General features: G+C 32.8%; 1 protein-coding gene across 2 annotated transcripts; it reads right to left on the bottom strand.

Moving 5' to 3' along the window:
- Positions 1-74: 74 nt before the first annotated feature.
- Positions 75-9,838, bottom strand: LOC119830377 (protein obstructor-E). 2 transcript variants are annotated; one of them, XM_038353375.1, is made up of 5 exons: positions 9,683-9,838; positions 3,987-4,196; positions 3,013-3,201; positions 2,674-2,884; positions 75-618 (listed from the first exon to the last, which is right to left on the bottom strand). In XM_038353375.1, the coding sequence occupies exons 1-5, from the start codon at positions 9,726-9,728 to the stop codon at positions 564-566; spliced, it is 711 nt and encodes a 236-aa protein (XP_038209303.1). In that variant the 5' UTR covers positions 9,729-9,838; the 3' UTR covers positions 75-563. The 2 variants fall into 2 exon arrangements, with proteins under 2 accessions (XP_038209303.1, XP_038209302.1); XM_038353374.1 differs by lacking the exon at positions 75-618 and adding an exon at positions 1,102-1,806.
- Between the last annotated feature and the right edge of the window lie 4,811 nt (positions 9,839-14,649).

Raw genomic sequence — 14,649 nt, 5'->3', positions numbered from 1 at the left:
TTTCATTTCACATACAATCATGCTTCTTACAGTTTCCCAAGTAAAGGTTAAAAAAGGTTAAAGAAAACAAAGAGTGATATGTCATTACTTTATTTACAAAAAGTAATCAAGACGGTAACTAAATCTAACTTACATCTATTGAGTATGACTAAATTTGTTTCAACAAAGCACCAAAGAACACGGTACCATGTCAAAGACTTATAGATTCCAACAATTTTTTGGCAACAGTTAAATTATCGTTTTGATATTTAATTCTTTGTCAAAAAATTGTAACTTAATATATGAGAAAATATTTGGGGCCACCCTGAGCGCCTCTTCAGACAGACTGCCTGTAAATTGCCAAATCTAAATTCTTGATATAACACTAATTCTTTGAATAAAAAACGTATCCATCGACGATAAAAAATGGGTAAAACCCATCTTTGTAAGATACTTGTATCAAAAACATTCAACATCGTGTCCGATAAATGTTAAATAAAGCGTTTACGCTTTGAAGAGGCTCTTTATCAAACTAAATCAAAAAGATTGAACTTCAGTCTGTTCTTTGAGTCGCTCCTTGACATTCAGAATCCCAGCTTCTTCAACGCCTTGAGGTCCACGTCTCCATAGTAGTCTTCGCTGTAATATGAAAATGCATATTAACGAAATGTTACATATAAATTGTTTATAAGCATGCTATAATGTCACTCATAAGCTAACGATATAGTATCTAAATAAATCACTAACGCCACCCATTTCACCAACTAGATTTTTTTACAAACAAATTAAATATAGCAATAAAATGGTAAATACCAATAATGTGCAATTAAATCCTTTAAAAATTTCCTCAGCATTTTGAAATCACATAATATATGAAACTTACCAGAAAATAGAACGAGGTCAATGCTGTTTTGTAGAAAGGAGCTGCCTGGTTATAGTTACTAGTTTCTTATAAATAGATCAAGAATTCAAGAAACAAGATAGATACTGTAAGAGAAGTTATTAAAATGTTATTAGAAAGTGAATGCAATCGAAATAAGAGACAGTGCTTGTGAAAGTAGGTAATAGTTGAAGGGAGGTGCTCAGTGCTGTACTACGCCAGATCAAAAAACACAACATTCATAATTTTTATACATTTTGTTTATTTTATCACTAAAAATAAATCTTAAGTATTACAGTTTCTATATCAAACAACAACACTCAGTCGCAGCAAATAATTCAGTACGTAAGATATTTACAAAGTCACGGTTTTAACGGATTCCATATTATGTACGTATTTAATGTTCCTTCAGATCCTAATCTCATAAATGCAAAACATATATATTCATACGTAAAGTTATTCATCAACGATTTCAATATCTACACGGACGAAATAAGTCAGTACCGTTATATACAATAAAAAAAACAATGTAAAAATAAATATTTCTATCGCTGAATGATTTTACTAACTTCTCATCGTCATCGGAAACTGTTTAAGCTACAACGAGTATTTGGCAACTGGACATGAATACAAAACAATTTAGTATCACTCACTTATATGACAATTTGAAATTGGTATTAACTACTTCTGCAACACCGCGAGCGATTTAAATAAAAAGGCGATTGGATTCATTCAATGTGAATACAGATAGCCCGCGATGTGTACAAACTAATTATGTGTGAGTATTTAAAGGTATAGTCAAAGGAGATTTAGTTTAGTTTTCTTTTTGGGGGCGGGGTTTGAGCTGCTTGGGCTGGTTGGAGTGGGCCTGACCGTCGCTCTTGAGACCGGCGAGCAGCTCGCTCTTGCGGATAGCCTTCAGGTCCAAATCTCCATAGTAGTCCTCGCTGAAAATGGACGCGAACCTTACTGCCTGAAGACTACATCTAAATGGTCTTAACTCTACGATGTATGTGCCTTTCCATGAGTCGACATAAAAGGCTGGTTTAATACCTAGCAACTTTTACTCACTACTAGTTGTGACTAAGAATAGAAAATTGTGTAACAAGAGCTTGCTCAAACATTAGATATCGAGTGAACTACCTTGAATCGACTATGAGAATATTAAACATAAACGCTCGCTTTTCTAATTCAAAGCTATGTTTGATACTGTTTTTCACAGCTACGAATGTTGCAATATAATCTAAAATATTTGCTCTAATTTTTTAATTGTTTTGTTTAATGAACAAACTGTTACAGTTATGTTTTTGTTGTATATTTAATTTAATGTTGTACATCGATCCATTTGATCAATATAATAATAGCTAGCCTGAGAAAAACTTAAAAAATTTACTTTTTCAAGAATGTTTTATGTGTCACATACTCAACAGTTAACCCAAAGTTCACTGTGATCAAAATAATCGACTTGAATTTTCTCTAATACGTTGGCTTTGCGCTTAACCACATTAATGCTAAGAATTTAGGCGAGCTAACTTCCTGAGCCCTACATACCTCGTTACATAACGTTTCTTCTAACTGTATCTGTTACGGGAACAGTAATATGATCGTAAATTGTATTTTTAAAGTGCATTGGTTAGTCACAGGAAAAAGACGTTTGGGTTATCAGGTTTAAATTATATAAAGATTGTTATTTACTGATTAATCCAACCAGTGAGTATAGAAATAGAGTTCAAGTTCCTCAGTCGAGATAGTTTTACTTGAACTGAAGGATAGTCATAATATTAATATAAATGAATATAAAAATTCTGTCTCACCATCCGGGAACATCTTCAGGGTCCTCGCAGTTGCCTGTGCCGTCAGCATCACCGATTTTGAAAACGGTACCGATGGGGCAACCGTATTCACGGGCGACTCCCTCGAGACAGATGTAGTATTTGCGGCAGTCTTCTGGGTGAGCATGACGGCTGAAGGATCCAGCGTTGGACACTTCACCGGGGTTGGGGCAAGCGAAACCGTTGGCTACCTCTGCGAAACAACGAAAATGGTTATATTAGTCACGTGGGTGACAAGGAACTACATCTGAAATGATTTATTTGTTGTATTTATTCTAAACTGTGATTGGTCATGTAAAGTACGGTAAAAGTTTTAGGTACCTTCGTTTCTGCATTCTGGTACTTGGTCAGCCCACATGCACACGCGCGCTTCTCTGTCGTATGCAAGTCCGGGGCTGCACTGGTAGCGAGAGGCTTCACCGTTCCAGCAGTTCCAGAAAACGTCGCATTTAGCTTCATCAGCGAAGATACCGTATAATCTTGAGCAATGAGGAGTGGAGATTGGTGGCTCTGTTAAAAAAATTAAGAATTGAATATTCTATAATGTGAATTCGATTTTAGATCAATTATGAAAGTAAGTTCACCAAACAAAGTATAATTACTAAAACGAACGTTTATAAAGTGTTTCTTTTTTTAATCAATAAATAAAAATGTATTCTTGGATTATCTGTGGTCAGGCACAAGCTAGGTGACCTTCGTTTACATCCTGATCGAGAGTAAACCGACAGCTTATACGCATATTATTATGCGAAACCTTCAACCTTGACCGCAAATCGTTCGTCTGTACGGCATCCTCACATTATTTAAATATTTTCGAACTTTTGAGATAATGTAGTCGCATGTAATTTTAGCATCTACTTCCTTATTTATTTAATCTTAATTATTAAATGTCATTATGACTATTTTAAAACTAGCTATCTATACCCGCGAGTTTGTTCGCGTATAAAGGCTCAATTAAATTAAATTCTTCAACATAAATTATAGCCTATATGTTGCCAAATTTTAATAGCAACTTAACAAAAAAAGTTTCATCATAACCCGTGCAGTAGTTTTTGCGTTAAAGCCAGACTGTTGACGGAAGATTGTGTCTATTGATGGACCGACGGAACATTTCACAATGATTTCTTATGGATTGTGTTCTTTGCATGAATATCTCTATGGGTATATTTTTAGTTATTATTCAATGTACAGAATTGAATTTTCTACAGTTTTATTATATGTATAAAATAGATGGACGGAGTGTGAGTTGGTGTTCGCGAGTTTTGATGGTATATTACATAAGATTCCATTCTTACCGAGCTGCGTTCTTTCGCCGCACTCAACGTTGTGGAGGTAGTCACAGTTTTCTGTCAGGTATTTGGAGTCAGTTGCGTCGAAGGCGAGACCGTTGCCGCAGGTCTTGAGCTCGGCGACACCATTGTCACACTTCCAGTACTTGTCGCAAGAGATGTGGTGGGGGTAGAAGCCGAAGTCATCTGGGCACTTGAACGATTCCTGTGCGACCGCTGGAAATTAAATCGGCAATTAGTAATGAACTCTTTGAACATCGAGATAACTGATTGAAGTAATTGTAGTGACCGATAGTGGTGATTCTAAAGCGTTATGCATCTCAACAAAACGTTTTAATAGTCTTTATATCTTCATAGTTTTTTGATGCAAAAATATAATAACATTAAATCATTATTTGGGAGCTGAAAGTCTATGCTTATAACAACTATGAGCTGCAGGTGCCTAAGTATAAATGACATACATGAAAAATAGCTTTATAGCTCGAAATATTAATATAAGGTTTGATTGCCCCGATTATCAATTTGATTATAATTTCAAAACCATCACAGGGTGTGCAAGCGGCAGTTATAGGCAGCAGCACGCAACAGATTTCGCAACCCACCCGTGGTCGGGCAGGGCCGCTCTTTCTCCACGGAATGCTACGCGACAAACTTGTGTTAGGCAATGCGAGCCTGTAACTAGTTCTATCAGCCTACTCATTGTTTGCACTAATCTAATCAATAATTACGGTGTCAACACATTTCCACGGTGCGACGCGGCTCTAATAAAATATATCTAGTGTTCTAGTTGAAGCCTCAAGTCAATTACAAATTGACCTATTAATGCAAATTCCAGATAAAAAACAAAGGAAATTTTCAGTGTGATTAGTGATGTACAAGTTTATAAAACCGGTCATGAAACGGTAATGTCAATAGGTTGTTTCATAAAGCCTTAACTCAGCTTACGCATACGCTTCCACGTTTGATTATGTCACATGTGTCAGTACCGGTTGACATTTGAAAACGAGCCAGCATCCTGGTTTCACAATTCAACTCGCATCTTCGCATTTGTTATCGATACAGCTCTTACGGCTACGTGTAACGAAATATCTAGTTATTCTAGATTTTCTCCTTGAGTCTATTTGCTTCGAGAATTGTCTGCTTTCACGGCGAGATAAGCTTGGAAAGTTTACTAAAGCTATTTATACGGAGCTTTAACATATACATTAAGATTAAATTTAAGATTTAACAACATGTTCATTTGCCTTCATGCTCTAAGAATTTGTTTTATAAGCACGTGTAAAACATATTAACTTTAATGTAATAATATAGTCACGTCTTATTAAGAATGTAATAAAAATTCTGTTAAACTATTTTCGCATGTAAATTTTTATAAATCATGTAAATATGAACTCATCTACATAATCGCGACAACCTTTCATTTAATGAAGTCGAGGTGAACCACTTTTGTGGAACCATGTTACTAAATCTCGCAAATAATAAAAGATATCGATCGTTGTTGCGTTCATGAAAAAAACTCAATTGATTACCCACTTTTTAGTGCAACATTTAATTTGGTAAAACACGTAAGGTCGCTATTTGCTTACATTTCGTCATTAGGCTTTTTTAAAACACAGTATCTGATTTGGGGTAAGTTTGCAAAACATTTAAACTTTATAATGATAATTATTTTTCTTATAGTAGTTTATAATCGCTGTGTATTTAATTATATTACCCTTGTTTGTACTTCCTATATAATTCCTAATAGAGTTAAGGTTAACAACACAACTTTTTAAATAGGAAAACATTTTTTAATCTATTATTTCTAAATGCAATGTCCTAAATTCTTTCTGCTTTTATTGCCATTTACATATTACGACTATATGTGTAAATATTTTGTTCTTTCATAGCAATAAATTACATAATTTACAGTATAATTTTATCAACAAACAAAATTATTTAACACAATCGGGTCAGAGATAAATAATATGTTATAACATAGTCGGTTACATAAACATTATTCAATACAAAGGTCAAAATACGCAAAGTGATACAGGTGAAAGCCTAAAGTTGACCTACCGACGAGAGATACTTTCGATTTCGTTAACACGATGCGCCCGCGCATCTAGTTAATCATGTTTAGATTATCTTCTATTACACCGTAAATCATGGTTGCGTTATTATTGAATGCCGATCAAAATTGATTGATTATCAAGAAATGCCTATTGATAAAGCCTTATAGCTCTTCTAGGATCCAAAAAGTGGCTATTTTAAATAAACCTATAAAAGGACCCGTATATTTACGAGGATAATCTCAATAGAGATACCGATAATAAGATTTACAAATAAAGATAATATCTGTCCTCTTGAATAACCAGTACAATCACAATAAAGGTATTAGTTAATATTTAACGGAATTTCCGCATTTCCGATGACTAATATAAAAGTTAAAGTTTTTAGTGCACTTGAAATGAGTTCATGAATGCTATGATTATATTATGACATTAAAAATGTTATTAGATAACATTTTGAAGCAGTGTGTCTAGAGAAAGTCAAATTCAGAGCAAAGTGTTACATAAACGACAATTAATGATCTAATAGCTGTTAATAGTTATTATAGGACATTAATACTTCAATTGTTTTAAGTAAACGCAATGCATAAACCAATTTTGTTAGCGGTTTATTCCCTGATGGAGAATTCAGGATAATTTAAATACTTGTTAGTTATAGTATTTGTTTCCATAGCTTTCCCTTACTCTAATTGCATACCTATCCTGTGTATAATTGGAATGTGTATATAAATCCTATCTCAATACAATTCATACAATACTCGGAAGATATGTACGTGCCACAAAAGGGCATAAAAAATAAACTGAAAGGAGAAAATAAATCGTCCTCATTGTACCCAAAACGCGTATGTTGTAACTTAAGAAGACTTGTATGAATAAAAACGAGACAATACGATACATAGGGCCACCGAGAAGTTATTTATGTCTCGTTGCGAAGGACAGACAATCACTGCATCGTATAATGTCAGTACTAAGTACCAAATCGGTTATAATTTGTGATTGAATACCGTGTAAATTAAACTATCATTTTGTTACGGCTTGGATGAGCGTATTTATATCAAAGATATGTTTATCAAAGTTCAAACAACGTTATTACGAAATTATTGCTGTTATGCGGTTTCGTCATTTACAATCGAATAATTGCGTTAATTTTATGAAAATAGCACTCAATATTTACGGAACTTTAGAGTATAATATTATGTGTTTATATTTCCTACTTTCGGTTATAAAATATTTATCTGAAATTGTAATGCACTAATGAAATTTGCTTGTTTTTAATTACGTATTAGCATCAGGAAATAAGTAAATAAAATTGATTTATATCTATGAGTACTCTCTAGTATAGCCTTCAGATATGAACGCAAACGGATGCGGTAGGAATCTCAACGTATTGTTAGGCATGGGACGTAATGTAAAAGTGCTATGCTCATAAAAAGAAACTTCCGTTTTATTGTTTAAGTATAATGCTAATTACGACGAATTGCCGTTACCTAGGAGCAATGGCTTAGCTGGTGAATGCGTGACAGTAATCGAAGTGGATACGCAAATTAAGTAAGAAAACAGTTAGTGAAAATATTATAAGCGTTCTATAATATTCTAGAATTGAATGTCAATCCTCTAAAAGAGACGTTAAGTCCGTGAAACGAAGTAGCAAAGAGTGAAATGGACTTGGATTCAATGAACTAAACAGTACAAACATACATGAGCGTCCAACGCAATGTCTCTCATCAAAATATCTATCGTATAAAATCGTGTAAATTGGTTCAGTGTCCTTGCCTATTAAATCCATTCTATAATAAATAGCGTACATAAAACTGATCACAGCCACGCACTCGAGCAGTTAAATCATTTTCACCGGATTTTCTTCTCGTGAAATTTGTGCACGCACCACGACTCTGGATAATTGAATGCCTTCACGCAATTACATTATGAATATGTGAGTGCCATATATATGAAAAAATTTTTTTCTTTATATAAATAATTAATTTGTATTAGGCAGCCTTTACGATTACACTTTCTTTTCAAGCGAAGAAATAACATATTGAAATGACATATAAAGAATAGAGCTCATATTATGTTTTTTTAATAATTTTCATGACATTATTTATTATTTAGTGAACGGTATACATGTTAAAAATATTCTTACATATATTCAAACTTTAAATAATGTTACATCGTTATTGGTATATTCAAAACGCTTACGTAATATGCAAGTTAAACTCGTGAGAACAAAATACGTGTTGAAAATATGAAACAATGGCGGGCGCCTCGTAAGAATAGGGGAAGGATGTCCTAACGTGTCTGGAGAAAATTCGAGATTTTACAATGCCTTTATAATCTCATAGTGAACTCACAAAAAATATGCATTGATTGCGTATGATTTTCTTTTGTATTGCATTGACCGTGATGTATTTCGAACGAACTGTAATATATTGTGTGTAAAAATATAAAAAAGAGGCATTGCGATTTAACACGATGGAAATATATAGTTAGTTATAATTCAATAGCTTGTCTCTTCTTAGTGTGGGCAATGCTAAGTAGCAAGTAATGATAAAAATTTTCTTAAAGTAACGATCAAATAAATCGAAATTAAATTCAATGGGAAAATTTTCCTGAGGTAACACATGTCACTACAAATATATTACACTAGTGTGAGATTAAACGTATTTACTGAAAAAAAACAATATATACATACACAAACAAACACCAAGCAAATAATTGAGTAAATCGACAACTATATTCTTAAAGGCCTCTAGAAAAAGTATATTAACTTGTTACGAAAATGCATGTATACTTTTAATTGCGCCGTCCCCTAAAATCACATGTAAGACAAAAGAGAGAACACGCATTTAGCTTCTGGGCCAATTTGCACTTACGCAACACATTAAGCATAAGGTTAGAAAGTTTAATGAGGTCGTGAGCCTAATTGCCTCATTCATCTTGCTATTACGTATCTTTAAAAATTTTCTGGCCGAATATCGGGATTATACTTTTGTTATTATTAAAATTGTTTATTACCTATAAAATATGACAGACAAATATTTGTGAACTTTAAAGCTCTAACCTCTTTTTATTTTTATATAGGTTTTTAAAATAAAAAGTTATTAAAATTGATGAATTTCTGTGCAAAAATTAAGGTAAAAAAATAAATAAACAGCATTAAGAGCTTATCAGGATTCCCTTGGAAAAGAAAAATAGAGGTTACATAATTTAAATACACTACATATTCAAATTTATTACTAAATATTATAAAATGCCAGGCAAGGCAGAAATAAAACCCTTTTCCTGCACAATGCCACAGTGCAACGCCAAGTTCCAATGCTGTAACAAACTGATCTCACTTGAACAGCTCTTGCATTTACAAGTATATTCACCAACCAAATTATAATTAGGTACTATATTCTTACGTTTTAAACACAAATTACAATTATTGTGATTAAATATTTTAAGGGTCTTCATTTACATAGGACCAATAAAATAAAAACCGTCGATTGGAAAATCATACGACATGTTTTCACAATAAATCAGTTCCATTTGCAATTCATTGGTTTGAAAAAATGTCAAAAAAGCGCTTCAAAAAAAATCATCTCAAATTCACTTTCGATCGGTCACTACGCGGTTTGCCGCACCCAAAATATTTTAAATTCTACGTACCCACGCCGAGGGCGGCTGCTAGCACTAATAAACACCGTGTATTCATGATTTAACAAAAGTCCTTGCACAGGAGTAGTGGACACTATAACGTACAAGCACACACTGCGAGCGGGTGAATGGGCGGTTGAGGCTTTTATATCGGGAAGGTGTATGCTGCGTACACGTTCGGACGGTGAAAAGTGGCATCGTCGCCTGCGTCGGCGCACCGCGCTCCCGCCGGCGCTGTTCTATCCTTTGAAAATATTTTCGATTATTGTTTAGGTGCGTGTTCATCAAATCTACTTTTATTGGAAAAACTAAATATTCGTCTAAAAAAGAAAATTCGAATTTAGAAAGAATATAGACAAAAAGAAATTCGACATCATATTTTTATAATATGTAGTTGTAAATTGAAAAGAAGCAATAATAATAAATCATAATTGATGAAGTGTTCATAATAATCGGTGGCCATAAGAGACACTAAATCGATGTCACGGAACTGAAAGGGCATTTCATCAATTTCATACAAGGCTTTATCATCATACATTGACAAACCTGCCCAATAAATAAACTGCAGACACTGGCATCTTCCAAAAAAGAGCAGTAAGAACTTCTGAAATCATGTCATCTTATATGGATTTAATCATGACCCTCAAGTCACCTTGTATATATGTAGTCAATATCTTAAAAGGAAGAACGCCTAACGAAGGTTCGATGGATAAGATTGTAATTAATATTATAATAATGACTGGGAAAAAATGTGCTTAGGAACAAAAAAGTGCTGTTTAGAGGTTGTACGACGCTTGTTGTGCGATCTTTATAAGATATTGCTTTTCGTTTCTCTTAAACATATTTATTAACTATTGTCACAGAATAATAAGTACAACTATTGTGTTTTGTATATCTTGTTGGTTGTTGTATAAGAAAGTTCCTTACTTTAAATTAGCTTAAAATTATTTGATTTGATTTTTTATCGCAGGGTTACAATCCAACTTCATAGAAAAGCATTAAGCAAATAATTATAAAGATTCTCTCTCGGCTAAAACATCAGCTTATTAAATAAATCAAAATTCATAAAAATAAATCTAATGTTATAATATGAGCTTCCATATAAATCTCAAATGTCAAATTTTACAGAATATGAAATCTTTTTTAATTAACATACATTTAGACAAAGTTCAAGACCTCGCATAATTTAGTGTTTCACCAGTTGTTGCCTCTTACTGGTTTGTTACGTGTCGTCCATGCCATATTAATGGCTCAGAATAGTCAATATTCACAAATGGAAACTTTATATCGAATTAATTGAATCAAAGTGTGAGGAACACTTGTAATTATTTTCATCTTACTAATATTTTATATGTGTAACTCTGTCTGTCTCCTAATATTCTAAATGCGAAAGTTAGACTGCCTATCTTTTCACGCCTAAACCACTGAATCGATTTGGATTAAATTTTGTACGAAGGTGTTTTAATTGTTTTATTTATTTATATATTATAGTTTGAGACTTGAGATCGGGAAATATGCGGGAAACATCCTGGACTGTCTCTTCTTTTTCTTGGGTGTCTACAGTGGGAAAGCCGAGGGAAGCTATTGTGCAATAATTGACAAAGGCAAATTAAGTATTAATTATTAATATTCTGAGCAGAATTTATTAATTAATTTAGAAGTATTTAACTAATTATTCGTCGAAAATACAATTAGCGATACTTACCATTAAAATATTTGTGAAATAATTTAAATTACAAAATTTCAACTATTTAATGAAATTAAATATACATATTAATAAATGTTTAAGTAACGATTCACTAGATTCTTATCTCTTAGATATATATGTCTATAAAAAATACAAGATTTGTTCTTATGTCAGAGATTTTTCTATGCGATTATAACCGTTTTTGTACATTTGTATAGATAAGTCCCTTACAAATACCTACGTTGCCCGCTTCTCATAGGGTCAAGTAAAAGGACAGACGACAGTAATAAAGGAATGAACTGGGAAAGGTAAGGGAAAGGGAACGTCGACCTCCCACCCATCCCACGAAAGACAGTAACACTTGCGTGCTATTTCATGATGGTCTCCTGTCGAGGTGGGATACTGTCCCGTTGCTAGCCCTATTTGTGCCAGAGTTATGTTCGACACCCACTCAGATTAAAGTATAATAAATTTCGTAACATATAAATAAGAAATACTAGCTGCGAATCAAATAAGAAAAACGATGCAACGCCAAGAAGGTAGTGTGAAAAATGTAGCAACGTAGCGAAATAACGGAAAATTCTATCAAAAGTGTTACTTTAGAGAAATCCGCGGCTCGAGCAAATTACATAACAATTAGGGTAATTATATTGGAACATTCATGCAGTTAATGCGATAATTCTGAAGCGATAGCTACTACTTAACGCGGTGACGACACGCGATGCTCGTCCAAACAGCGATCGATTTTGTTTTCATTCATAGGAAAGTATGACATAGATTCGTGATTAAGATAAACATATAAGAAACTAGCTGTACGCCCCGGCACCGTTCGGATCATACATGGTCATTGAAATAAATTAAACTATTCAATTTTTTAAGTTGCATCAAACTGTACAGTGTTTCAAGCGTACATCCCCGACAAACAACGTATCATGTTAATTGCATATATTAGATTTAATCAATATTTATAATATATAAGTATATTAGATTACCATACTGTAAAAAATGGCTTGGCCGATTTTTATGACATGTGTGCATTTCGGTTAGGTCTCAGAATAAAAATCTAATTCCATACTTCTAAATGATTAGAATAATGCAGAAAAACTTTTTCCATTTCAGATTGTAAAATGTAAAACGTCAGTTTTATCTAGTATATTATTATGTTGCATGTGGTTTTATTAATATCATTACAAAGGTACACATTAGGTCAGCTCCTTAAAGAAAATTACTTTAGTAGTCTTCTTATATTTGAGTATAGAATATATGAAGAATGAATGGCCGAAGAATTTTATTATTAAATGCAACAAAGTCTACAATAACTAATTTTTCAGAACCTCTTAAGTTATACGGATATTTGATCTCATTCAGAGTCTGCGCCTTACCGTTTTATGTATAAAAAATTACTGCATAGTTTTATAATAATCATTGCATATTCTTTCAAGTACGACATACATACGTCAATTAAATATTTCAATAATGACTAATGGAAGAAAAAAAACCATTTGTGTTAAAATTGCATATAATTTTTTTCTTATATGAGTAATTATATTCTTTAGCTTGACTATTTAAAAGTAGAAAATATCGATTTATGTAACGTTTTTAATTTCGCGACGCCTATGTAAACATATGAGCAATATTACATCCACGATGAACGGACTCGATGTCATTATGCAAAAGCAGTAATAATAGTGTAATTCCATACAATCAATGGTACAGATAGTTGAATAAAATTACTGCAGGTATTTGGGACAGGGTCCGAATGAGCCGTGGAGTCGTCAACCGTCCACGCCCGTCCTGAAGGTCTACTAGTTTGCGACGTGATATAGATTACTTTGATCAGATGCGACGTCAAGCAATTTGTAGTAAAAAGAAAGAAAGAAATTAAGAAAAAACATTTATTTGGAGACAATGTGACACGAAACATCAAAACACAGATGTAATTAAAAAAATAATAATAATAATAAATAAAAAAAATAATAATAGCTAAAAAGTGTAATAATAACGTGTAACAGTAACAGTACCGCCAAAAAGGATCTAGTTCAGCTTGTGCCAGGCGTTGGCCAGGCGCTGGTTTTCAACTAGATTCCGTTTTTCCGACTCAAGGATGCAAAACGACGCAAACGACGAATAATATAAAACGAGTGTTAATATGACATACAAATTTCCAATACATGTCACCTTAATTAGGTTTAGCCAGTACTTTCGTGTAATTGAAAAAGAAGTATAACAAAAGCTTACAGTCAGTTAAACCGATGATATTCCCAAGTTCATCCTTTATCTTTATTAGTTTCTAAATTCAAATCTTATTCAGTTTCACAAAAAGCATAATATATTAATATGATATATGAGATGGATAAAGGCTGAATATTATTATCGCCGTTTAAAGTGCCTATTGTACTCTACTATTATCTAAAGAAAAAATATTTCAATAAGATTTTTCAATAGAAACTCAGGAAGTTGCGAAGCACGTGGCTGGTCGATCACTTTTTAAACTATCGGTTCTCCGCTTGACCTTTCTTCGGTAGTTTCGGAGCTTCCGGTCTTAATACTAGGTACACTAAATAGCCCAGTATTTGTTTTCTCATCAAAGTGAATTTTTAATTATGAAATTGAAGTCTATATATATATATATATATATATATATATATATATATCATATATATATATATATATATATATATATATATATATATATATATATATATATATATATATATCATATATATCATTTAACAGATTTCAAAACTAACATTTCTAGAGCTACAGCGTGTCACCGCTAATTTACCAACCAACATTTTAACACAGTATTTAATGAACTTGTAATATATAAATAACAAAATTCATCTCCAAATGTCTGGTATGAGCGTCTATAATTGACTCAACATAATCTTTGACATGCAATTTATCACCGATGTTTGTCTCAGTGCGGCGACACAAAATATTCACAGTATGCGGAAGACAGCCTGCAGACGGCAATGTTTTATTATTTTATACATTTATAAACCGCTAACCCAAAAAGAATGGTTATGCGTTTGACCCACTAAGTCTCTTTGTTGATAATAGAGATTACAACATTATTCAGAAGCTAATGCTACCTGTTAGACAAGTTTAACCTCTTGACATGGATAACTATGTGATAATGATAAATATTTCTCTTGGCAGAGGAAGTTAATATGACTAGCTTATTAGCAAATATACAGCGTATAACTGAATTAAAATGTTTAGATTAAATCAGTTTTTAAGTAAGTACATATCATGAATACAATTTAATAATCTACAACGTGCGGTGTGT

The sequence above is a fragment of the Zerene cesonia genome, chromosome 11, assembly GCF_012273895.1.
Source record: "Zerene cesonia ecotype Mississippi chromosome 11, Zerene_cesonia_1.1, whole genome shotgun sequence".
NCBI lineage: Eukaryota > Metazoa > Arthropoda > Insecta > Lepidoptera > Pieridae > Zerene > Zerene cesonia.
The sequence above is the reverse complement of the archived record's forward strand: the minus strand, read 5'-3'. Positions and strand labels throughout refer to the sequence as shown.